Source organism: Solea senegalensis, linkage group LG13, assembly GCF_019176455.1.
Source record: "Solea senegalensis isolate Sse05_10M linkage group LG13, IFAPA_SoseM_1, whole genome shotgun sequence".
Taxonomy (NCBI): Eukaryota; Metazoa; Chordata; class Actinopteri; order Pleuronectiformes; family Soleidae; genus Solea; species Solea senegalensis.
The window spans coordinates 22374418-22400485 of NC_058033.1; the positions used below are offsets into that span (position 1 = coordinate 22374418).

General features: G+C 42.9%; 2 protein-coding genes across 2 annotated transcripts; both read left to right on the top strand.

Moving 5' to 3' along the window:
• The first annotated feature begins 1620 nt into the window (after positions 1 to 1620).
• On the top strand, positions 1621 to 12874 carry LOC122779402 (ferroxidase HEPHL1-like). The gene is made up of 20 exons (XM_044041708.1): positions 1621 to 1956; positions 3046 to 3290; positions 4086 to 4298; positions 4402 to 4587; positions 4657 to 4911; positions 5897 to 6065; positions 7024 to 7163; positions 7275 to 7406; positions 8343 to 8548; positions 8678 to 8822; positions 8976 to 9188; positions 9888 to 10104; positions 10208 to 10347; positions 10428 to 10553; positions 10634 to 10740; positions 11212 to 11446; positions 11607 to 11746; positions 12025 to 12178; positions 12285 to 12302; positions 12432 to 12874. Exons 1-20 carry the CDS (start codon positions 1784 to 1786, stop codon positions 12494 to 12496), a joined length of 3279 nt encoding a protein of 1092 aa, XP_043897643.1. The 5' UTR covers positions 1621 to 1783; the 3' UTR covers positions 12497 to 12874.
• Positions 12875 to 15098: 2224 nt separating this feature from the next.
• slc43a2b (solute carrier family 43 member 2b) lies at positions 15099 to 24168 on the top strand. Its single transcript, XM_044042797.1, has 13 exons — positions 15099 to 15313; positions 17031 to 17325; positions 17903 to 17958; positions 18043 to 18119; positions 19743 to 19835; positions 19936 to 20069; positions 20519 to 20715; positions 20809 to 20952; positions 21365 to 21497; positions 21585 to 21717; positions 22407 to 22480; positions 22592 to 22715; positions 22803 to 24168. Exons 1-13 carry the CDS (start codon positions 15154 to 15156, stop codon positions 22962 to 22964), a joined length of 1782 nt encoding a protein of 593 aa, XP_043898732.1. The 5' UTR covers positions 15099 to 15153; the 3' UTR covers positions 22965 to 24168.
• Positions 24169 to 26068: the final 1900 nt, after the last annotated feature.

The window sequence follows — 26068 nt, forward strand, 5'->3', positions numbered from 1 at the left end:
TAAACTATTAAAACATGTTAAATGTCCAGTTTGTAACATTTTGGGGATAAAGGGGCTGGAATTGAATATGCTAACCATGCTAATTATGTTTGTGTGAGTGTATTAGCACTTTTTGTAAAACAAAAATGAAATTGTTTGGGTCCTGTAGCTTTTAGTCAAAGGCTTTTTTTGCTTTACGGAGGCAGACGTGTTTCTACAGCAGCCAAAATAGACAAAAAGGAAGCTCACAACACAAATGAAGAACAACATCCTTTCTGGCACGTGGAGGCCACCGTAGTTGCCTATTGCACTTGGGAAAGGGACAGGTGAGTGGACGAGTCACTAAGGGTTAGTTAACCCTAACCCAATTCTTAAACACACAAGACACTTTTGACTATTAATGCCCATATACTACTAACACATAAATACACCAGTCTAATTACTAGACCTAAAAATTAGTGTGATACTGTGGAAATAAATACAGTAAAAACTATAAGATATGTTTTCTAGCACAGAACAGACTGGATCCATAAAACTATTCTTTGAAACATATTTTACACACAAATAAAATAATTTAAAAAAAGAGTTTAACATAGCATGGTGCTTTACATGTATGACCGTCATTTATTTTCATAAATATGATGTATGTATGTTTCTCTTTCTCTGTTTCTCTGTTTTTTCTGAAGTGTTTGGGGCCTTAAACCTCTAAAGATCTCTATTAGTTTCCTGTGTTTAAAATGAACAGCCTAAATAAAACTTACCCACACGTCAACACTGGAGCTGCAGCATGGATGAGGGGGGCAGAAGGACCACAGTGGTTTGATCCAACAGCTCACACAGCTTTCTCTTTTATAGTTGCACTGCTCAGAGTTGGCCAGCAGATGTCAGCTTCACTCATTAAATGCAGGCATGAGCAGCTGGTGTTGAAAAGACTTTGAATTATCAGGATAAACGGTGTAAATGGTCCTAAGCAGTGGTTGCTAAAGACAATATTACTTATAAACAAGTGTTTATAAGTTAAATGGATTTGGAACATAATGACAGACAGTATCACTTAGAGGTTTAATGTGCTGTGATTTATTTTCAAAACTGGCTCAAAGTAAATGATTTTGTTTATTCCATTCCAATTTATTGATATTCATTGCTCTCTTTCCTAAGTCATTGAGCAGTTCAATTTATAAAAAACATTTATTTGGTTTGCAAGTTATGACCAATGATTTCATTCCGTATTTCATTGTCAGAAGAAGTAAAATTATTACTAGCATTATGCATTATTACAAGACAGACAACCAACAAACCTACTATACATATTTCACTATAACTCTACTACTCACAGCAACACCTCGCATATTTCTAAACATATTATATCATAATTCCACTGCACGCACACACACCAGGTGACTCCCATGCTTATTCATCGCCTTTGGAAAATTGACAGTCAATAGAGACGATGCCGTGCTTGAGTCTGCACTTTAGCAATAAGTAGATCAATTACCTTAATTTCCCAGCGGGCGATCTCACTAACGGTGGTAATTAAGGCGAGAACATTGAGAGTAATCATCCTGGAAGTGTGATGTCTCAGGAGGCGGTCACTCACTCTCTCACTCTCTCACTCTCTTCTCTGAATGGACCGACTGTTTTCTCCTTTTTTTCCTGTGCACTGCGCGCTCTGGTGAGAGGAGCAGCTGCAGCATCAACAACAGGAAGACAGGAATCCGCCTGCGTGCTTATATGGAGCAGTCATTCACACTTTCACGTGCGTGTGGAACCACAACTCCCTGCGACAGTCGAGACTAACCCGGACATGGAGCTGTGTTTGCGGCTGCTGGCCGGCGGTTCGCTGCTGCTGCTGCTGCTCCTCTCCTCCGGGGCGGAGGGCAAAGAGAGAGTTTACTATGTTGGGATTATTGAGGACGCGTGGGATTACGCGCCAAGTGGAAAGAATCTGCTCAACGGGGAACTCATCGAAGCAGACGAGTGAGTTTTGACAGTTAATTATACATCACATGTAAGTGACTAATAATTGGTGATAAACCCTAATTATCCGGTCTAATTACAGGGGCGCTGCTAGAATTTGAAATAATACAATACTGTACCTGACCTCACACTTACACACACACACACACACACACATATAATTTCCAAATATGGTGGTGGGTTTATGTGGTATATAGAAAATGTATAATTCACATCAAACATAATTCAATATTATTTTTATATACACATATGTGTGTGTATATATACTATGTATATCCTATGATTACTCATGGTAATAATAATAATTGAGTTGCAGTTGTATTTAGTGTCTCGACCTCAGAATACATAGTTGTGCCTTAAAGAGGAAGGTGATCGTCTCACCTCATGCAATCAAGTGACGGAAATACACTCACTTTCAGAATGTCTTCACCACACAGACCTGTACTGTGATGTTTCATATATAACAGAGCGTGACCACAGTGTCATTATGAACGTTTACTGTGCTTTGCCATTAAGCTTTAGATATTTCAGTGACTATGTTTCTTTAGGGCTGTACTGTGCATCACGTATTATCTAGAAATTTGGGCAGATTTGGGAAACTCTCTTGATCTTTAAAGACGCTCAAAACTAAATAAAACCGCTTAAGATTCCTGTAGCAAAAGTACAAAACATCAGAATGACTGCCTTCTTTTTATGAGCATATGTCATGTAACATTCATAATGCAGGACTTTACTGACTTACATGGTGCTTGCCCACGAGCACTAAACAACTATTTTATAAAAATCTCCTTTCGTCAGACTGTCAGCAAGGATGTCAGTGTGTTCCATATCAGTTAAATACGTTTGTATCATCATTGTCACTTACACTTGCCTTGTTGTTGTGATGATGTAGCGGGTTATTAGCCAAGAGAAACTTGTAATCACAATCCTGACGAGTCTTAAGTGTTTGAGAGATACAACTGGTTACAGTTTGCTCTGCTGCATTACATCTTTGTCGTCTAGACTTCTTCCGACCTCCTGTCAGACATGAAATATGAGTGTTTTTTTAAATCATCTATCTCCTGTGTCTTATTTCCACTTCTATTTCAGGCATGCGTCCATTTTCCTGGAAAGAGGACCCAACCGCATCGGCAGGGTTTATAAGAAAGCCATGTTCCGACAGTACACGGATGCGACGTACAGCAAACGGGTCCCCCAACCAGTTTGGTTGGGCTTCCTGGGTCCAGTGCTGCGAGCTGAGGTCGACGACGTTATCGTGGTCCACCTGAGGAACTTTGCATCCAGGAACTACTCCATGCATCCTCATGGAGTTTTCTATGAGAAGGATGCAGAAGGTATAATGTTAAATCAACCAAACCCCTGCACGTGCACATAGAAATATACATATTTTATTTGGTCAAAGCGTGATGAGACTAAAGCCTTTGCTTTTGTGTTACCCTCTGATGCCTCTACTGCCTCTGACATTGAAATAATGAAGGGCAGAAAAGACGAAACACAAGGGAATATGATGCATGTGCTGTGTGAGCAAAAAAATGACTCATATTTACGCATGTACGCATATTTTCAATGACAGAGCGACATCGTCACCTAAGTCCTCGGGTCTTTGTCGCTTGTACTCACCCAGCCTTCGCAAACTGCCGGGGGGGATTTTTAGTCTCTTCCTGGAAATGAAACTAAGTTTGTCATGAAGCCAAAAACAGCACATTGTGCAGGAATGAAAGGAGATGTGGTAATAGGAAGGGTGATTGTGTCCTGAACTATGTCTTGTGCTGAGTACATGGTACAAAGGTCAGTGCAAATGTGACGTCTGGTCATTTTTGTGTTTGTTGAACTCTCCGTCTCTCTCTCACACACAGGAATCTTAAGGTGAACAGACCGTGATTCATAAACTCTTAGATAAAGAGTGTGATTATTAAAGCTGTCCCCTAATTGTCCCCTGTTGACCTCTGACCTTGTGAGCAGTAGTTGAATGGTATGCAGCTGCTGAGCTTCCACGTTACCTCCATCAGTCCTGATGTAAAATGTGCCGTCTCCACAGAGAGGAGAGCAGACTAAAGCAGCTCTTTTATGCACTTTTACATCATTCTACTACACTCCATGCCTAGTTTTCTCTTGTATTTGGCCACCAGGGGCGCTCTATCCAGATGGGACGTCGGGCAGGCTGAAGGAGGACGACTCTGTCCCTCCAGGAGGCAGCTACACCTACCGCTGGGAGGTTAGGCCAGAATTCGCCCCCACTGATGGTGATGCAAACTGCCTGACCTGGGTCTACCACTCTCACGTAGACGCTCCCATGGACATCTCCTCAGGACTGATAGGGGCTTTACTCACTTGCAAGAAAGGTACAGCCTGGAACATGTGACCACATGAACAAGTAACTCAATAAAAAGGCAAAGAAATCGAATCGATGCTCAATCTGTGTTTGATGTCTCTGTGTGAGTGTAGGCATCTTGAAGGAAACACAAATAGGATCTGCCCAAGACTCCGCCCGTCATGATGTGGACCAGGATGTCTTTTTGATGTTCCATGTAGTGGATGAGAACCTGAGTTGGTACCTGGACGACAACATTGAGAGTCTCTCTAATCCAGATGAAGAAGACCCTGATTTTCAAGAGTCAAACAAGATGCATGGTGAGTCTCTCTTAGATAATTCAGCACTGAAATGAAATGTATTGTAATGTTTTTTTCTCTGTATGACAGCTATTAACGGCTACATGTTTGGAAACCTCCCCGGGATCCAGTTGTGCCAGCATCGTGCGGTAGCCTGGCATTTGTTCGGCATGGGTAACGAGGTGGACATTCACTCTGCCTTTTTCCATGGGAATACACTGCTGGACCGCGGTCACCGCACGGATGTCCTCAGCCTGTTCCCAGCCACGTTTGCTACTGCTGAGATGGTCCCGAAATCTAAAGGAAAGTGGCTTCTGACCTGCCAGGTTAATGACCACTTGCAGGGTAGGGAATCTGACCTTTTCATCTCTTTACTCTGTCTTTACTGGTTGTTACCTGGTATTAACATTCATCGTGAGAGATCCGACCTCAAATGTACAGCAGGACACATTCAGAGGTGGTCTGGAGTCCTCACACTTTTGCTTGTGAGACAGCAAATTCATCCTCAGGAGGCATGAAGGACCTCCTCATGTCTTTTGCAGTTTTACTGTATTTTCACACTTCTAAGGCCCTCGTGTTGATTTTGTGGTTTCTCTTTTGTAAAGGCTAAAGTCTTATTGCATGTTACAGCAGTGTGAGTAGTGCTTTGACACCCTTTTTCCTCTCTCCACCTGACAGACACACAGACAGGTTGACAACAGACACATCTACAGTCAGACGTGTTAAACACATCATTTTGACCTGATCGTCTGTCTGTGTTAGCATTTGTGGGGAAGTGAGATCCAATCACACGTGGTCACACGAGACACATTCATTTAAGGCCAGGTTTGAAAAAAACATCATTGACAGCTTAATAGACTGAGAAAGATATCAGTAATACTCGTGATTTTGATGTCAGTATCACTATCTGCAAGAAAAAGTGGTATCAAGCCATCCCTGAAGATCACTTAGTGCTGGCTCATACAGGACAGAACGGGGTGTATGTGAGATCATGTCAGTTCCTTTTCCACTCATGACCAAAGTCCACGACTTGAATGAGCCGTGCTTGCTCAACACGCTTACACGTCACTTACTGTTTCTTCTTATCATCATCATCGTCGTCTTTTCTCATTTGTGTATCTTTAAAGAAAAGTGTTATTTACTGTAGAATTCGCACCCTTTGCTTATCATGTTAAGTATAGTGATGATGAATGACAGTTTGGTTGTTTTGAAAGTTGTTTTTTTTATTCTGACCTCTGCAATGTGACAGCTGCTTAAAGATAAGGGAGTTCAAGGTGTGAACCAAAGCCTTTAAATATAACCCTCCTCCTATAACCTTCTCCTGTTCTAGCTGGGATGCAGGCCTTCTATGAAGTCAAGTCATGTGGCGATGGATCCAGCACCACAGCGCCCGCTGGTGCTGTGAGGGATTACTTCTTGGCAGCAGAGAAAGTCGTGTGGAGCTACGCTCCCTCTGACAAGGATCTGATTAACAATGTGTCCCTGACTGACGCTGACAGGTGTGTACTGTATACTGGAGAGTACAACCTACTGCACTTGATGATAACAGACAGGGTCACTGCAAAGGAAAAGGTTAATCATTTATCTGGCCCAGTGCAATTAATGCGTTTTCCAACAAACACAGAGTGAGCTGGGACCATGTTGTTACCAGACTTCTCCTAAACGACACAGGACCTGGGGGCCATGTCCATTTATTTTGGTCGAATGGGAGAGGTTTTAATTTGGCATCCATATTGTTGTTGTGTGTTCTTCTGGATTTAGTTTAGAGCTAAAACGATGAATTGATGAATCGATTATTAATCAATTACTAAACAATGAATACTGCACACCAAACGATTAATCGTGAAAAAGTAATCGACAGTTGTGTCCTGCTCCAGTTTTACCGTGAAATAGTCAGTAGGACACTGATCTCCACATGATTATGATGATTAAAGTCACTTATGATTCTGTTTAGAGACATCACATGGCTGCAGAATAACTATTTCTCTTCATCTTGAAAAAACATCTTGCTGTTCTCTGTCATGACTGCTGCACACACACACACACACACACACACACAGGGAGCAGTGTACAGGAATATCTTGATTAGAGCCAATCAGAGGCGAAGACCCACCCCTAAAAATTTTGTCACATTTCAAAGATTTTTGTTCATCCTTTTAAGTGCTAGTTCAGGCTCTTTGAGTCCCAGAGGAGACATCAGATGGACACGTCCAGAGAAATAAAGCCTCATTACGAATGGAGCTAAGTGACACTGAAAATTGCTCTTTCATTTCGTGGTGAAATGAAAGAGATTTAAGGCTAAATCCTCCCAACAAAACATGCCTATTATCTGGCTGCGTGTGGTTTCCGGACATGGCTCCATAGTGTAGATAATAACAGTGTCTTTGTTACTGTGTCCTGACCTGACTCAGTGAAGCCCTCACACAGACTGACCAGCTGGTTTATTCTCGCCCTCAGGGCATCAGAGGTGTTTTTTGGAAGAGAGGAAGGAAGGATTGGAGGTCAATATATGAAAGTGGTCTACAGAGAGTACACAGACAACACCTTCACCATCAGAAAACCATCAAGACCTGATCAGGAACATTTAGGAATCTTGGGTAAGATTTTCCAAATGTCGCCAAAAACACCTCTTTTGTTTGTTCTCTTTTGTTCCAACGGCCTCTTTTTCTCAGCACCTCTGGTTACAATGTTCTTTTGTATTTATCCAGGTCCAGTGCTGAGGTCAGAGGAAGGAGACACTCTCAGGGTGACATTCATGAACAAGGCTGATAGAAAATACAGCATCCAGCCTCATGGTCTGCACTATGACAAACAGTTCCAGGGAAGCAACTATGAGGACGGTGAGAGAGCAGCTGACTGTCACAGGAAAACACTGGGATTTAGTCACTGTAACTCAAACTGTATTCAACATGGTTAATAATTCAGAATATGCCTTTCTGTGCTTGCAATGCTGGCTCCATCTTTTTTTTCACTACTTCTTAAACACATTTACAATATAAATCACAACAAGATCTGTTTTCAGTGTCCTGTCTGTAACACCTGGTATTATTTTGAATTGGTAAACCAGACATTTTCAAGAAACATGTTTGATAAAGGGCCACACGGTGGTGTAGTGGTTAGCCCCCGGTTGGAACAAGGGCCTTTCTGCATGGAGTTTGCATGTTCTCCCCGTGTGTGCGTGGGTTCTCTCCGGGTTCTCCGGCTTCCTCCCACAGTCCAAAAATGTGGGGATTAGGTGAATTGGACACTCTAAATTGACCATAGGAGTGAGTGTGAGAGTGAATGGTTGTTTGTCTCTAGTTGTGTGTGTGGCCCTGCGATGGACTGGCGAACTGTCCAGGGTGTACCCCGCCTATCGCCCGATGTAGCTGAGATTGGCACAGCACCCCCCGCGACCCTCTGGTGGAGGATAAATCGGTTAGATGATGACTGACTGATGTTTGATAAATAAACAAAGAACTTCAAGGTATTTAAATAGAATCACATAAACTTCAAGTAAAAGGCTGGTAAAATTCAGCAAATGTGTTTCCACAGACTGAACATCTGTGGTGCTCTACGGTGAAAAATTTCAGAATATCTCGAAAAAGAAATTAGTTGCAAAGATACAAACTCTGGTTGTTCATTGTGGGAGTAATTTAGTTTGTTCTGCTTATGCTTCATGACAGGTTTGATGGTAACTTTACAGGACACTGGAAATCTCTTAGATCTTTGTCTGTGCGATGAACAAATGATGAAGAAATGGCTTCAGTGAAACCATTTTTTTTGCTTTGCTGTAGGTGTTGACAAGCCCGGCTCTCGCGTCGGTCCAGGTGAGAGCTTCATCTACACCTGGCAGGTCCTAGAAGGTCCATCTTCATCTGATTCCCCCTGTATCCCCTACTTATACTACTCTGCCACTGATCCGGCCGTGGACACCAACTCTGGATTAGTGGGACCTCTGCTCGTGTGCAAGAAAGGCATGCTGGGGGCGAACGGAACCCAGGTACCACTTTACAGACGTAAAACTGATGTAAAACATCTCATTAGTTTTCATGCTTTTTAACTGTAGCCACCGTCTGCAGCCGCTCTGAGCTCCTCTTATCTCTTGCACTGTGTGTGGATTGCTTCATAGAAAGGCGTGGACAAGGAGTTCTTCCTTCTCTTTTCTGTAATGGATGAAAACATGAGCTGGTATTTGGAGGAGAATATTGAGAGATTTGGAAGCAACCAGAGCGACCCAGAAGCTGACGACTTTGTGGAGAGCAACAAGATGCATGGTAATCAAGAAATGAGATGGCATTTTATTTCACTGTCTGTGTTTTCTTTGATTATTTGTTACTTGATGGGGATGAAGTGTATTTGTGTATTTGAAGTGCTGTTTTCTGACTACTCTCCATGTTTTCCTCTGTAAATCGTCTCCCTCGTTGAAGCTGTAAATGGACGCATGTATGGGAACCTTGACGGACTGGATATGTGTGCCGGGGACAAAGTTTGGTGGTACACCTTTGGGCTAGGTACAGAGGTGGACATCCATGGAGTTTATTTTGAAGGGAACACCTTTAAGAAGCAGAGCACGACACGAGACACTGTCAACCTGTTCCCTCACATCACTGCGACTGTCGCCATGCAGCCCAACATGCCTGGTCAGTCACGTCTCTCTTTACATTCACACACAGGACGCTCCACTCGTGTCAACGGGAAGTCTGTCCTCATCTGAGGGCGTGACCCTGTCCCATTTCTGTACCAGGAAATTCCACATTAAAGGATGTTGACTTTAAAATTTAAACAACTTTATAAGGTTATCCACTTGGTTTTTATTTTTTGTATTAACTTATTCTTTACTTATAGTTTTAGTTTTTAAGTTAACAGAAAATGTTTTGTCAGTAAATTCAGATCTAAAGAGGAAAATGTGTAACAGCAGAAGTATTCTGAATGTCACAGAAGACCAAGATGAATGTTGTGTTGTGTTTTGAAGTCAAAGTGATGTAACACAGATCACACTCAGATAATATCCTGTTGTTTCAAGGTTACGTTTCGTTGCAGCAGTCACACACTGTGACACACTGCTAACCACAGCTTTACAGCACAGCTTCAGCTGCTCAATAAACTGTGCAAGATAAAGGTGCAAACCAGTTTTTTTTTTTTACAATGATTTGGCAGAGACGGAAGTCGTTTACTTTCTGAGTCATGCTGCTCACAGACTACGACACTAAGAGACAAACGTGGTCACGTCCTGACCACAAAAGCACGTTCAGGCAGGTGCTGTGCAGATGCTCAGGGCCTTTTTAACTGCAGGTAGACAAGAGCCACACATACTTTACCTGTTCTCACTCTCCTGTCAGGTGTGTATGAGGTGAGCTGCAGAGTCACAGACCACTTCTCAGCTGGCATGAGGCAGCAGTACAGAGTCGGCCTCTGCCCGGGGCGTAAGGTCAATGCCACCCGAACGCAGCCGACCAAGACTGTCCAGTACTTTATTAGTGCTGAAGAACTGGAGTGGGACTATTCTCCCGCGAGAGACTGGGAGCTGGAGAAGCACCAGGCCACATCAGAGGACAGGTGTGTGAGTGTGGTAATTGTAGGATGATGTATTTCAGCCTGTGATTAGCGGTCCAACTTATTACTGTTTGTTAATGGAAGCAAATTGGTACATGTCTCCCAGTCCAGGCAGCACTTTTGTGGAGAAAGCAGAGAACAGAATTGGATCACGCTACAAGAAGGTGGTTTACAGAGAATACACGGATGAAACCTTCAGAATTCAGAAGATTCGGACGTCCAGTCAACAGCACCTGGGGATTCTGGGTATGTACAGCTCAGCTGCTCTGTATGATTTATTAGCCTTTTTTCCCCCCCAAAGACCCCGGGTTTCTTCTCTTTTGTAGGTCCATTAATCAAAGCCGAGGTCGGAGAGCAGATTGTGATCACATTTAAGAACAAAGCCAGTCGGCCGTACTCCATCGGTGCACATGGAGTCAAAGCGAGTGGCGCTCACGTTCCTGTCAAACCTGGTGAGAATCAAATTTGAGTAAAATAAATCAAACGTAAAAAACACAGCACTGACATTTATTCTGTGTTGATTTTCCTTCAGGTCTCATTCTTGAAATGACGTGGGACGTTCCTGTAAGCTCTGGTCCTGGAGTCACAGATCCTAACTGCATATCTTACGCCTATTTCTCCAACGTTGACTTCATTAAGGTACTCTTACTCCACACTGCCCTCTGCTGGAATCAACTTCTAGTAGCTGCTGAATGTTCTGTTCTCTGGTGCTTTTTTACTTGAACTTAATCCTGATTAAAATGATCAGCTCTGAGAAACCCTGGTAACGAGCCATTCATTCATTTGAATCAGGTGTGTTGGAGCAGGGCGACGTCTAAACACTGACTTCAGTTCACTGAATTTAACTTTACACTTTTATGATGTATTAATTATTATTATTATTATTATCATTAGACCTGCGATACATGTTGTGTTTTTGTTATTTTGCTTTGTGCACATGCTTCCATCCTTAAAATGTATTCATTTTTTTTCTCTGTGTGCTTCCTTGTTTTTAAAAAGCGTCTGTTATTAGTATTATTAGTATTATTAGTATTATTATTATCATTTTGCCTGCATGGTTAGTTGAGGTAATAGTTGTTTGTGACAGCGGCTTCATCTGTTGATGTTCAGGACCTGTACAGTGGTCTGCTGGGGCCTCTGGTGATCTGCAGGCCCGGGACTCTGCAGCACGGCGAGGGGCCCGGCAGAGCGAGGGCAGACGTGGAGAAGGAGTTTGCGCTGCTCTTTATGGTGCACGATGAAAACCAGTCGTGGTACGTGGATGAAAACATCAGGACGTACCTCGGCGTTGATCCTGGCACCTTCACGAGAGACGAAGACTTTGAAGAGAGCAACATGATGCACGGTGAGAGTTCAGAAGAAAGTGGAACAAACTTTTGAGATTGATTGACTCTATGATCGATGAGAAAACTTGAATAATCCCAGTGGGAAAGGAGTTTGTAGATAGAAATGTATGACCTATAAAACAGTTTGGGATGATTCTTTTATGTGACTGTGTATTAAAGGGATCAATGGGAAACTGTACGGTAACCTCCATGGACTGGAGATGATGCAGGGCCAGAAGGTTGACTGGTATCTTCTGGGGATGGGGAATGAAGTGGATATGCACACTGTACATTTCCACGCTGAGACGTTTACTTACAAGGTAACATTCACCACCACAGAGAAATATTATTATTATTATTATTATTATTGTTATTATTAAATCTAAATAATAGTAGGAGATGATGGCTTTCTCTCAGATTAGTGTCACAGCAAAGACACAAAGTGTGTGGATCTCGTCTGTCAGATAATGAGTTTATGTAATTCAAAGTGCTTTTATCTGCTTCCACAACAAGTTTCTCCAAGTGTTTATTTCCTTCTTTCTGTTCTCGTTTCTCTCGTGCGTGTGTGCGTGTGTGCATGTGTGTGTGTGTGTGTCAGACGGACCGCGTCCACCGTGCTGACGTCTTTGACCTCTTCCCCGGGACTTTCCAGACTGTGGAGATGGTTGCTGGGAATCCAGGAACTTGGTTGCTCCACTGTCATGTGACGGATCACATTCACGCTGGCATGGAAACCACTTTCACCATCAAAGGTGTGATGTGTGTTTACATATTCAAGTAAACTTAATTTAAGACATGAGCAAAAGCTAAAGATATTTTATCTAACGTGTCACTTCTCTCACTCTGTTTTATTTCCAGAAAAAAGCTTCTCAAAAGGTAAACACCTTTTGTCATTTTGTGTGTAAACAATGGAATAGGATGACCAGAGGCTGTGAAGTGTTTCACTGTCTATGCGTCCAGTAATGTCCGTCCCTCTCTGTGTCTGATCTGTGTTTCCTTTTCCAGCCCCGGACGCTGAAGGCTCCATGAAGGTGCTGCTGCTCACGCTCGCGCTCGTCTTGTTACTGTAGGTGAGCTGCACTGACGACACTGGACTGTATGTAACCACAGAGAAGCACTCGACAGCTCCAGGGACAAATCTAGTTGTGCATGTATGTGTGTTGTACTGTATATAGATATGACTGTGTGTGGTTCTGTTCTCTGACTGTCACAAAGCACTGCTGTATTTTATTTCACCAAAGAATTCATTCTGTCTGCTGTTTAAAAGTGCTAGAACCACGTATCACCACAAGGTGGCGTTACCTTCAAAAAGTTTTTTATTGTTGTCTGATGATTTTTTGCAGCTTTTATTACAAACACAGTAACTTTTACGTGGAATTCCTGCAAACATGTGCTGTCCTGTGGCGGCTGATCAGATCAATAAATGTTTTTGATAAGGTTAAAGGAAATGAGACGAGCTGTGTGTTTTATAATGAGTTTATAATCAATCAATCACGACAGATCATAAACACACTCTCTGCTTCCTCCAGCGTTGACACACCAATACATCAAATACTCATGTGTTTGCTAAAAACTACGTGTTTGTTTGTTTGTTTTTGACCTTTAATCAAAGTCATTGATCACAGTAATCACCACACACAAATTACCATATCAGTGTGTGTGTGTGTGTGTGTGTGTGTGTGTGTGTGTGTGTGTGTGTGTGTGTGTGTGTGTGTGTGTGTGTGTGTGTGTGTGTGTGTGTGTGTGTGTGTGTGTGTGTGTGTGTGTGTGTGTGTGTGTCGACTGTTCACTCACAGAGTGACTGACACGTTCATTCCTCTCAAACATGAAGAACGGGATTTCACTTCCAGCTCGCTCATGATGTCACGTTCACTTTTAAAATGTGAAAATAAAAATGCAGCTCCAGACCTTTTTATTAGTAATTCTAATAATGGGTAATAATATAGTAGTAACTGAGCTTTACGTGTTTAGACACAACAGAGATTATGTTCTATAATCTACTCTCTGGAAATTATCTGAAGAACTAAAATCTCTAGAAACTAATGAGTGACTTCACTTTACTTCTTTTTTACAAACCTGAAATTCTGCTGCTGTGTTTTAGTTATTGACGACGTTTTGTCATCATTGATTCGTTCATATTCAAATTAAACTGAACGGCTTCATCCACTCAAACAAAGGGCCGTGTGAGGATAGTTAATCATGTGATAGCAGCAGCAGCAGCAGCAGCAGCGGGGATCAATCTTCTGTAAGAAGGTGTTGAGAAACAGCTGTTTCTGTTCTAATGGACTCTGTAAGAATGTAAATCAGATAAGTGATTGATGAACAGATCATATCCTGGTAAACACTTCAGTCGGCCTCATCTCCTCTCATTGATCCTGACGACGGTGGATTTGTCTGTAACAGTGCGTCATGTTTTAACCTCACTCTTGTGGGTTAAAACAATGAGTGGCTTCATTCATTAGTGGCTTCATTCATTATTTCCCTTTGTCCAGATGAAGCATTTCCCTTTGCACACTAAGTAAGTGAGTAAAGCTTTATTTATATAGCACTTTTAAAAACAGCAACTTACAAAGTGCTTTTACATACAGAGCTAGGAAAAAAAACAGTGTGATGAAAGGATAAGCGCTGGTTGACGCTCTGGATAAAAAGAGATAAATAAAAGGATAACAGGACGTCATCACATAAAAGCAAGTCTTTAAAAATGAGTTTTAAGAAGAGATTTAAAAGTGACTTTGATAAAAACCAAACTAAAAAAACAGACGTCTGTACATGTTTGTTGTCAGCAGGGGGCGCCGTGTGAATACAGTCGCTGTGTATATAAACCTGGTTTGTTACAGATTAAAAGTGACCAGAGAGGGAGAAGCTGGACGCTGCAGAGGTAAAGAATTCTGTCGACACACACAGATTATTAAACTTAATGAAAAGCAACAAATATACAAAACTTTCCTAATATTTCGTGTATTTTTCCATGAGGTTTACTGAGTTGTCTGAGCTCCAGGTTTGTGTGTGAGTGCTCTACACTGCTCCACACAGAGAGAGAAGCTGTTTTTGTGTGAGCTGCTAATTTGTTTATTGTGTGTCTGGCTTCTCCTCAGTGTTTTTTCAAAGCAGCACAATAATTGCAGAGGAGAGTTGCGGTTGAATGAGCCGCAGAGAACATTTATTAGGGGCCGTGTAGGAAAAGAGGAGGTAGAGACCGCGGGGCCTGGGGGTGAGGGAGCAGTGAGGGACCCCCACATTTCTCTCTGAGTCCAGTTTGAGCCAGTCCTGTGACTGTGACAGCACCGTGGAGCCGTGGATGCTGCTTCACTTCTCTGTCAGAGCTGACTGATGTAATAACCCAGTTAATCATTCACCACTCATTGTTCCTGTGTTTAGTAGAAAAGGGGAAATGCAATCAACCAAGAAAACACATTTAACTGATACTTTATTTCATACTTTACATCAAGTTACAGTTTGGTCAGAAGTTGTTTTTAATCTTGTGATCTTAGACAAACTCCTGTCCTGCAGTGACATCAGTGATAGGCTAACTGTGGAACCTCCCCCTTCCTCTTCACAGATAAGTGATCAGTGATCCTCCATCCTGAGTGTCAGTCAGGGAGGCTCTCTGCACAGCTCCACTTCTCTCCCCTCTCTGCTGCTCTCCCTCTCCCTCCCTCTCTCTCTGTCTCTCTCTCCCCGCTCTTCTTCCACCTCCTCCAGCTCCTCGTCTCCTCTGTCCTCAGCCATGGCTCCGACCCTGGCCTCAGCCTTCGCCAGGCGCTGGTGGATGGCAGTGACTGCGATTATCGAGAATCTGCTGTTCTCTGCGGTGCTGCTGGGATGGGGCTCGCTCCTCATCATGCTCAAGTCAGAGGGCTTCTACTCTTACATGTGCAACGAGGAAGGTGAGTCTCACAGTCTCTGATTTTACTCTTTCATTATAATAATGCAAATGATCAGGGAAAGTCTTGATTGTCTTGAAATGCAAATGCGTGAGAGTCAGTAAGCTGCATCTTGATTTGGAACCAGACTTTTATTTAAAAGCTGTAACTCCACACCTCCTTTTCTCTCCTAGAAGAACAGGAGTGTCCTGTGAAAAGGTCTTCACTTGTATTTTAAGGACCCTGGAGATTAAACTGGAGTAGAGGAGGTTTGTAGGTTGGTGAAGTGAGCACAGAGTTAAAGAGTAAAAGAATCTTTCTCTGTCTCATTATGTGCCGCCTCATAAACCCTCCTGACTTTACCTCACTAATAATGTGTGTGTCCAGCTGGAACATTAGGCCTCCAGTGACTCACATACAGGACACAGTAGTTACTGCTGAGCATCCACAAGCGTAGGTGACCTCACGCAGCTCCACCACCACCACCACCGTCTTATCTCGATGTGACTGCAGCACCAGCTCAGCTTTTTTCTGACACGTGACTGATATGACATGCCGCGGTGTTTTATTGCTGCTAATATGGAAGAGCGAAGTCCACAGATAAAGAGCTCGAAGGAGGAGACGACTGATAGTGAAGTGATGAACAGTAGAAAACAGTAAAAACACAAAGGTGGAGCGTGAGATAGCGATCGGAAACTTGTGCACGTGCAGCAGATATAAGTTTAATGTTCAGAGCTTGATTTTATATTGGAAGGTCAGAGTTCACAGAGGGCACAGATGAACTTTGATAAGCTGCGTATTTAGCCGAGGCACTGCTTTTTTAGCGTCAGCAGCAATCACTCATCTTCAGCATCAAACTAAAGTTATGTTTTTATTTAGAATCTTTTATTACATTTGTACCTTTCTGCTGCTGCTGCTGCTGCTGCTGCTTATCCTACAAGCTGCACATGACTTTATATTATCTGTTTTATTTAAGAGTTCCCCACAAACACACACACCTTTTAGACTGCATTATCACATAATGTGACTGATGAGGTAGATGTCAATCAATCAATCAATCAATCAAGTCTTTCACAAACTTTAACCCAAAAACATCAAATATTATTTTAATTTTAAAGTTTGTCTGAGTAACAAAGTCTATCACAGTGTTTCCTGATGTAATTCAGCCAAAGTGAACAACTACAAACTGCTGCTCACTTTGATCTGCCATAAACTTTTGGACTTCTTCATCGTGATGATAATTAAAGGTTTATTGCGAGTATCAGCTTATGACTTTTTATCTGTGGCGTTGGACTAATCTGAGGAGGAGATCTGTCAGGATCAACGTTTGTCTCTGTGTGTTTTGCTTCTGCTCCGGATCTCAATGATTTTCAGACTGTTTTCTGTGTTGTTGTTTTTTAAATACACGTCACTCTGCAAGTGTTCGGTGCATATGTGACGAGTTCTAGCTCGATGTTTTAAATGCGTGACAGACATTTGCAGCCCTCACTCGTGTCCTGGTCACATGACGGTGGTCGTGGACGCCTCACTTTACAATGTTACCTGTGCTTGCTGAAGCTTTACAGGACAGATGTTTTTCTGATATCTGATCCAGTTTCACCTCCTCTCTACATGTGGATGCAACACCTTTGAATGTCATCAGTCCAACATGAAGCCATGTTTCCCTGTGCACTAAAGTCACTCTACGTGATGCAACAATGTTTCTGACTTTCAATGACCACACTCACATCTTTTTTTCCAGGCAACAGCTCGAGCTATAATCTGACGCTGCCCGAGCCGACGCCGACCCCCGATGAGTACGCTGACTATTACGAGGACGAGGCTGCCGCGGCCGGTCTGGGGGACGGTGTGGAGATGAGGCCCCTTGTCCCCGCGGACGGACCCCTGCGGATGAACGGCTGGCTCATCTGTAAGGAACAAGACGAGATGCTGAACCTGGCGTTCACAGTGGGCTCCTTCCTGCTGTCGGCCATCACGCTGCCCCTGGGGATCGTCATGGATAAATATGGGCCTCGCAAGCTACGACTGCTGGGCAGGTATGCAAACAAGAAGGGTCCACGTTCTCTGTGTTCTAGCTTCAAATGTCCAGTGTGTAAGAATGGAGAGACTGCAGAGGACAACAAACACTCACACAGTATTTCACAATTCTCTCGTTCCTCTCATTTCCTTCTTCTCAGCTGGTTTATGCCATTTAAGCCATTTGTCCTCGTTTGTGAGGTCAGCGTCTTCAAAACGCAAACACACAAGGACAGAGTCTAACGTCAATCTAAAAGCTTTATTCTAAGGTTATCAACTTGTCCCAAAAATCAGATTCTAATTAATCAGGTGACATGCTATTCCATAAACATGTTACAACATCATTTATTGTAACTCTTTGTCTATGAATGTGGTGTGAGTGCAAAACAACCAAACATCACTGTCTCGTTCACAAATGAGTGTGCAGCAGTAATTACTTCAGATGGTCTGATGCTTCTCGGCTGTGGACGTGTGACTTTAGTGACAGCTTTAACACTTTAACACTTTAAAACTGGACCTTTAAGACGCAGACAGAGAGACAGATTTAGTTGTTCTGCAATTGTCACTGAAAACATTTGACGTTTCATGTGTTTTCAGCACGTGCTTCGGATTGTCCTGCCTGCTCATCGCGTACGGAGCTTACAAACCCAACGGTGAGTGAGCTCAAAGAAACACGTTCTGTTTTTACACTAGTTTGTTTCAGGACACACTCCTGACCTGATGTGTGTCATTTACAGAACTCTCTGTCCTCATCTTCCTCGCCCTGACTTTCAATGGCTTCGGGGGCATGTGCATGACCTTCACCTCCCTCACAGTAAGTGTCTGTGCGCGTGTGTGTGTGTGTGTGTGTGTGTGTGTGTGCGCGCGCGCTCTGAATTCCCCTCGCTGCACCTGCCACACAGTGTTTGTTCAGATGTGTATTTCCTGTCCTCGTATGTGCTGCTGTAATAGTTTGCTGAGTTAGGGTTAACACACATACACACACACACACACACACACTGCTTGCTGTCTTCTTGTCGACAAGTGAGCTCAGCTCTTAAAATCAGGAAGCACAAACTCATATGGAGAGTGAAGATGAGGAACAGAACCACCACAATGCTTCAAAAATCACTTACCACTGCAGTAATTACTGCGTCACAGCACAGAGTTAGCAAATCCAGCACATCATCCACAGAACACTGACTTAAGTGATCACCTGTGGCAGTTTATCCATATTTCCTTCTGTCCAGGTATAATCTAGTATATTATATAATCTAATTCTAATCTAAGTGAGTCATTTAAAAATGGATCTTTCCAGAAACTGGACAAATATAGTCTCCTTATATCTGTATTATCACACATTGTGTGACGTGTAACCAAACACACTGACAGAAAAACAAGTGAGGATTTAGAGAGTTGAGAGGGTCAGTTCCTCACCATTCCTCCTCCTCCTCCTCCTCCTCCTCCTCCTCCTGCCTTTATCCTCCCGTTACGCCATCAGTCAAAGCCACGGTGACAAACCCAGCAGTCCCGGGCTGAGCCATGGTGATGCTGGGCTCTGCGCCACGACATTCCTCAATAAAACACTACATTTCTACTCCACCACAGACGACATGTGCTTTTTGTTGTGCGGGTGTAAATCTCTCATTAGTCTCAGTGATGCAGTGAAACCTTGATTTAGGGCTGAAGGTCACAGGAAGAAGAAAACATGTTTTCCTCCTCATGTCCACGTCTTTCACAACCTGCCGTGCTGTATGTAAACGCCTCGATGTCGGGTTAATAATTAGACTGTGTATTGCTCCTTGGCTCTTTGATGATGACTCAGACCTTAGACCATTTATTCATTTGCAACACTCCATTGGCCTTCACTGGCTCCCTGACAAAGGTCACACAGGTTTGTCCTACAGTTACTAAATTACCTGTAAGTATTAGAAAGCGCTTTCTTTTCTTTCTTTAAAATCATTTTGTGTGTAACTGTGTGCGTCACTGTTCCTCAAACACAAACACAAACCTCTTGTTGTTTAGTCATTTGAAAACAGAACAGTTTGTAGAAGTGCGTGTTTTATTGCTCTTACAGTCTTACAGTCTGTTAAATGTTTCCTCTCCATCACCTCAGCCGCCCTGGCTGATTGTTTCAGCTGTATAGTTTGTACTGTATGTACCGCATCAGTGCAGCTGTGTCATATCATATTGCTTTTCCTGGAGTTCCATATCACGCTGTTGCTGTTTTGTTTTCCCTGATGTTCTTTGAAACTAATTGCTTCCCACTGTCCACTCTGACCCCAGTTCCCCGAGTGTCCCCCCGTCTCTCTCTCTCTGACCTCAGAGCAGCGACAGAGCAGCTGAGATCCTGATCCAGGCTTTATACTCACACTTACACACTTACTTCACTTGTTGAGTGAGTTGTTGTGACGTTTGTGACGACTATTAACTGTTGACCGTTCTTTGTGGTTTTTAGCTGCCCAGTATGTTTGGGGACCTGCGCTCCACCTTCATCGCTCTGATGATTGGCTCTTACGCCTCCTCTGCCGTCACCTTCCCTGGTGTCAAGGTAATAATCACTGACACGTGTCTGCTCTGTGTGTTATGGATCCAGACGCACTTATATTGTGTTCTGTTGTATGATGTTTATGACTCACACCTGTGCACAGGTGATCTATGATCTTGGAATCCCTTTCATCACTATCCTGGTGGTGTGGGCCGCCTGCGCAGGACTCGTCTTCCTCAACTGCTTCTTCAACTGGCCGCTGGAGCCGTTCCCTGGACCAGAGGACATGGACTACACGTCAGTACCACACTGACACAGTGGATGTTTATAATGCAACGGAACCAGAAAACATTCACATTTAAGAAGCTGAAACAATGAGAAATCTTGTTTTAATTCATGAAAAAAAGCTTTGAATAGTTTGACGATTCATTTAATAATCGATTCATTGTTTCAGCTCTAGTTGAAGTTCAAGTAGAATTAAAAACAGTTAGACGAGTCGACTAAGAGCCGTCAGCACTGACACTATTTTACCAATAATGATGTAATATGTGAAATATTGTGCAGTTATTGTGCGGTTAAAGTCCATGTGCACACTCATCACTGAACTCATCATACTTTTATTGGCTTGTTCAGCAAAAAACAAAAACTGACTGTTTCACATTAAGGCTCGTCACCAGTGTTAGTTTCTAATGTTCACTGTTTCCTCTCCTCTGTCCTCCTCCTCTTCACTCCACACCTGCGCTCAGTGTGAAGATCAAGTTCAGCTGGCTGGGCTTTGACCACAAAATCACAGGGAAGCAGTTCTACCGCCAGGTGACCACTGTGGGGCGTCGCCTCAGCGTGGGCAGCAGCCTCACGCAGAAGGAGCTCGCCGTTAAAGATGGAAACAAGATCTGCCTCTCCACCATGGACCTCGAGATGGACTGTAAACCAAAAGTGGAGTGTAAGAGAGCAGAGTTGTGTTCATTCAGTCACCTCCTCCTCCTCCTCCTCGTCCTTCAGTTACACATCACTCGTTTCCTCTCCTCCGTTGCAGCCCAGACGTTCCTGCAGAGCATCATCAGCCCCATCTTCCTGCTCAGCCTGGTGACCATGTCTGTCACTCAGCTCCGCCTCCTGTTCTACATGGGAGCCTTGAATAGTGTCCTGGAGTCGCTCAGTGATGGAGACCTGAACACAGGTAACCCAGAATACGACAGACTGCTGCGACTCTGATTCACTCTGATTTCAAAGCATCAGGACTGACGTGGTTTCCGTTTCATTTTCAGTGGAGAGAATGGAACTTGGTATGAATAAAAACATTAGATTATTAACCCTCACACTGGCAACAGTTACCCTGTAGTTGATGTAATTACACTCTAACTGTCCCTCATTCATCGTGTGACATTAGGCTGTCGTTCAGCTTTAGGAACCGCTCGTACTCATTAACTGACTTAACTCGTCACATTTCATTTATCATTAGAAGAATCCACCTCATAATGACATCATACTGAGGCTAATCATTTACTTTAGTTTGACTGAAGTCATCTCTTCTATATTCTAACGTAATGTGTGCGAGGTTTTGAATGTCTGTTTGTCCGTGTTTCCCTCAGTCAGTCTGTACTCCTCCATCTTTGGCGTGCTGCAGCTGCTCTGCCTGATGACCACTCCTGTCATCGGTCAGATCATGGACTGGAAGCTGAAGGACTGTGATGATGGAACAGAGGAAAAGGAACCGTTCAGCAAGTGAGTCTTTTAGACGACGTGAAAGTCCACAGAAGCGAGAAATAGTCCTTTCCTGTGAATCATCTATGACCTCTCCTCCTTCACCAGGGTCGAGGGAACGCCAAAGCGCCGTGACAAGAAAACCCAGAAGGTGACCAATGCCCTGCGAGCCTTTGTCCTCACAAACCTCCTCCTCGTAGGATTTGGTATCACGTCCCTCGTCCCCAACCTCCCCCTGCAGGTGAGTGCTCCGCTGCCTTTTACTGGCCTTTAAAAATGATTTTCCTTCTCATAAAGTTACTGATGAACCTGATTTTTACACTTCTGTTCACTTCTTAAGACTCAGGACTTTTCCTCTTCATGACTTGATGTGTATTTGGTGTATTCACTCCTGTTTAGTTCGTCTGTAGTTACTATGTTATAATAAACTGTCAGACTGTGTCCTGTATCTGTTACATGAGTTACCGTTGCCTTTCTATGACATTGAACCACTTTGAAACTCTGCCACTAACAAAACGTTGTTGCATATGTGCTGGATATAACATTTTCTGTAAACTCTAGAGATGATTGCATGTGAAAAACCAATTAGATAAACAGTTTATGAGTCAGATAAATACAGAAAAGAGTGTAAACTAAATAAACACTGAAAAACAGAGGCGGACACATTAACATTACAGTGGCAATTCTTCTACTTACTTTGAATTGATTTATTTTAATTACATTTATACATGTAGACGTGTAAGAGGATTACTTTACATTTCTACAGTGTTACTTTAAAGATTTGCAGCTCAAATGCAATTTTTGGTCATTACTACAATATTTAATTTGCATATCGATGCCACATAAAAAATATAATAGATAAAATAAAATGATTAGAAAGAAGCTGAAACATCACCTGTGGTCTATAATGATCTGTGTCTTCTGTTTCAGATCGTCTCGTTTGTCTTACACACTGTGGTCAGAGGATTCATTCACTCTGCTGTCGGTGGTCTTTATGCCGCTGTGTAAGTCTCACAAACACCATCTACATCTTAGCTTTTTTTGAATATACACATATACAGTATAAGATGTGACTCCCTCTCCTCCTCCTCCTCCTCCTCCTCCTCCTTCTCCAGGTATCCTTCCTCTCAGTTTGGCAGTCTCACAGGAATGCAGTCTTTGGTGAGCGCCGTGTTCGCTCTGCTGCAGCAGCCTCTGTTCTTGGCTATGATGGGACCTCTGGAGGGCGACCCGCTCTGGGTATGAACATGCACACACGCACACGCGCACACACACACACACACACACACACACTCGGGCACGTTTAACGCTGGTGTCGTCCTCCAGGTGAACATTGGACTCCTTGTCCTCAGCATGATGGGCTTCCTGCTGCCCGTCTACCTGCTCTACTACAGACACACGCTCAACAGGCAGAAACAGCAGAAGGAAGATAAAGTCAAGATCTACATCAAGATCAACGACTCGGACCACGCCGAGGCCTTCGTCTAAACGAACGTGAAACGAAGAATGAACTGAATTTATTTTGACCTGAGAAAACATCGACAATGCAACGATACATTTACACTCACATACAAAAGGACAAGTGGTGTTTAAAGTGTCACATTTATCCATCGACTGCACACTCACTCACTCACAGACACACTCTGCCACGTCCATCTCCCCTCTAAGATAAGCTTGTGTCATGGTTGTCACGGAAACCGGTCCATTGGACGCTGTTGCCCAGGAGAAAAGTAGAAGACGAGAGAGGAAAAGACTGTGAAAGGAAGGAGACGTCAGCTCTCTGCATCCCCCCAAATCCTCTGAGTCGTCTCTCTGCTTCCTCCTCTCTGAGCGAACACGCGTCAGTGCAGCTTCACCTCACTGAGTGCTGCACTGGCAGAGAAGGAGAAGAAGAAAGCGTGTGTAGCCCACAAAGGTCCACACCAGGACCAGGTTTTGTTGTTTCATGATGTTGATCTTCTCTGATTACACATGTCATGGTGCTCTTTATATTGAGACTTCTCCTTTGACAGGTGAGGATCAGGTGAATGTGGATGTACAGGCATTGATGAGGAGCAGAGGAGAGAAGATGAGTTGATTGTTATTACTGAGAAGAAAAGATAATTGTGATTATGATGATTCATTCTCGTTACAGTGATAAAACGAGTGTTTGTCAGTGTTTGATGTGACTGGAGGCTGGAAATTGTTTTACTCAAATCAAAATGCTTAGATTATTTATTTCACCTTATTTTTGTGCGTTTGTTTTGCACCTTTTTAAATGAACCAGAGTTTCCTTTTGAATTTAGCTTCATTTAAAGGAGCAGGAGATTTTATTCATACCATTCACAGTACATGGAAACATTGTAGACATCAGTCATGAAGTAACTCCAACAATAGTCAGAAGTGAGTATTTTATATTCATGATGCACTTGAATCCCTGTAAATCAGCTCAGTTCAGCACTTCTCTCCTGATGCCTCTGTTGAGGAATAGTCTTACTTTAATACGGAGCTCCTCCTTCCCTCACACCTCTATTTATTTTCTATTTTTACACTCATTTCTTTCCCTCATAATTTCCATGACATGCTGTATTTTAATTGTAATACACCACGTATGTCATGTTTGCATTGAGCTCTTTCTTCTTTTTCGTTCCCCTCCTTGTGAAGAGATATTTGTTTGACAGGAGGTTAATAAAGACGTGTTGGTTTCTTCAAATGTTTGTTCCTGCTTCATCAAATGAAATTCTCTGTGTGTGTGATGTAGAATATTGTCCTGTATCAGTGTGCACTGGAACTTCCATTTGAAAGTCAATTTGATATTGACTTTTTTTGTTTTGTGTTTTTCTTCCACTAGCCAGCAGAGGGCAGTGTTAGAAGCCTGGGTTCATTATTGGATGTCTGGTCTTGGCCTTGTCAAAACTAACTACTCTGCATTTGTTATATTATATATACTATTATATCTATCTTTATGTGTATATATACACATAAAGATAGATGTTCCATGTTTGGTTTTTGCAGGTCAATCTGTCTGTCTGTCTGTCTGTCTGTCTGCACACACACCGCTCACCTGACACCTGACACGACACTGTCGCTGTTGCTACACCTGACACCTCAGCCGCTGTCATCTGAGAGCACAACAGCACCAGGGGCCGGAGGGACAGGGGTTTGTGGAGTTTGCTGCTGCTGCTGAAGTTGAAGCTGCTGCTGCTGCTGCCGCTGCTGCTGCTGCTGCTGCTGATGCTGATGCTGAAGCTGCTGCTGAAGCTGAAGCTTTGATGTTATTTTCACAAGAAAAGAAAAGCCTGAGAGGAGAGAAGATCCTCACCCTCAAGTGACAGTCGACTGTGAGGATAAAAACGCTAAGAGGATAAAATCACAGAAGACGATGAGCCAAAGGGAAACGGGTCACAGGTCAGAGTCATCCCAGACTCTGTGACATACTGGGTCACCTGACCTCTACAGAGACAACAGTGTCTACCAAACAGATAACTGTTCCCTCTCTTTGTTTATTTCTTTTGTTAACGTTGGACCTCCTGTGCTCTTGTGTTACTGGTGACCAGTGCATGTGCTCTGTGGGGGGTCGACGAGTGTCAGTGATGAAAGAAGATACTCGTTCACGTGCACGAAGCCCTGTGTGTGTAATATTCATCATTATATGCTGGTACTCGATGATGTCTGGACAACTAACCCCAGCACATCTATCTTTTCTTCATGTTTCAGAATATTAAAAGTATTCAGTGGTTTTCAGTCAGTGTTAGTGTAATGTGTATTTTCCACCACAAGGAGCTGCTACTGAGTTGGACATGTATTCTGAAGGTGAAGCAGCAACATACATACAAACTAATTCAAACATATCGAGTTCATTCTGTGAGCTGATGTTTTGTCTTCTGTTGAACATGTCAGCAGCTCAGAAGCAGAAACAGCAGAAACCAGGTTCACCCTGATCCCTCCTGTCTGACCAGAAGTGGTCTTCATGAAAGAATGAAGAACAATAGCAGCAGTTGTTCTGGACCAATGAGTCAGAATATGAAAGATTTGGCTTTAGTAGAAGTCAGTTTGTTTGTTGTTGTCTGCAGGGAACAGTGAGGCACGGTGGAGGTTTCCCTGCAAGCTTTGGGTCACATTTTCTGTAAATGGAGTTGGGAATTGGGTCAGGATTAATGATGAGATATACAAGCAGACACTTGTCCATCATGCAGTTCCACCAGGGAGCACACAGCTGATGTCATCAAGAACTGTCTTCAGATTAAAGAAGACAAAGCGCTCTCTTTCACATGAGACATGAATCACTCGCCCGGACGACATCATAATTATGAAATACTGAGTCATCATTTTGAGATAATATCTCATGATTATGATATTATACTGTATGTCACGATAATGAGATACTATTTCGAAATGATGACTTCTACCTCATAATCATGAGTAAGTATGTGACATTTAGTATCTCATTAATCATGATAATGAGATACAATATCATAATTGTATTATTATAATTTATTATCTCATTATTCTGACTTAATATCTCATTATTATTCATTACTAATATATATTTTATAAGTGACGTAGTATCCTGTTGCAAGGCTGAGAACTTAAACACAATTAAACCATGTATG

Coding starts and splice junctions, on each gene's coding strand:
- LOC122779402 (XM_044041708.1), top strand. CDS start 1,784: ATGGAGCTGTGTTTGCGGCTGCTGGCCGGCGGTTCGCTGCTGCTGCTG. Junction 4,588..4,656: donor AGAGTCAAACAAGATGCATG/GTGAGTCTCTCT, acceptor TCTGTATGACAG/CTATTAACGGCTACATGTTT. Junction 11,747..12,024: donor CTGAGACGTTTACTTACAAG/GTAACATTCACC, acceptor TGTGTGTGTCAG/ACGGACCGCGTCCACCGTGC.
- slc43a2b (XM_044042797.1), top strand. CDS start 15,154: ATGGCTCCGACCCTGGCCTCAGCCTTCGCCAGGCGCTGGTGGATGGCA. Junction 19,836..19,935: donor TCACCTTCCCTGGTGTCAAG/GTAATAATCACT, acceptor ACCTGTGCACAG/GTGATCTATGATCTTGGAAT. Junction 21,498..21,584: donor GAAAAGGAACCGTTCAGCAA/GTGAGTCTTTTA, acceptor CTCCTTCACCAG/GGTCGAGGGAACGCCAAAGC.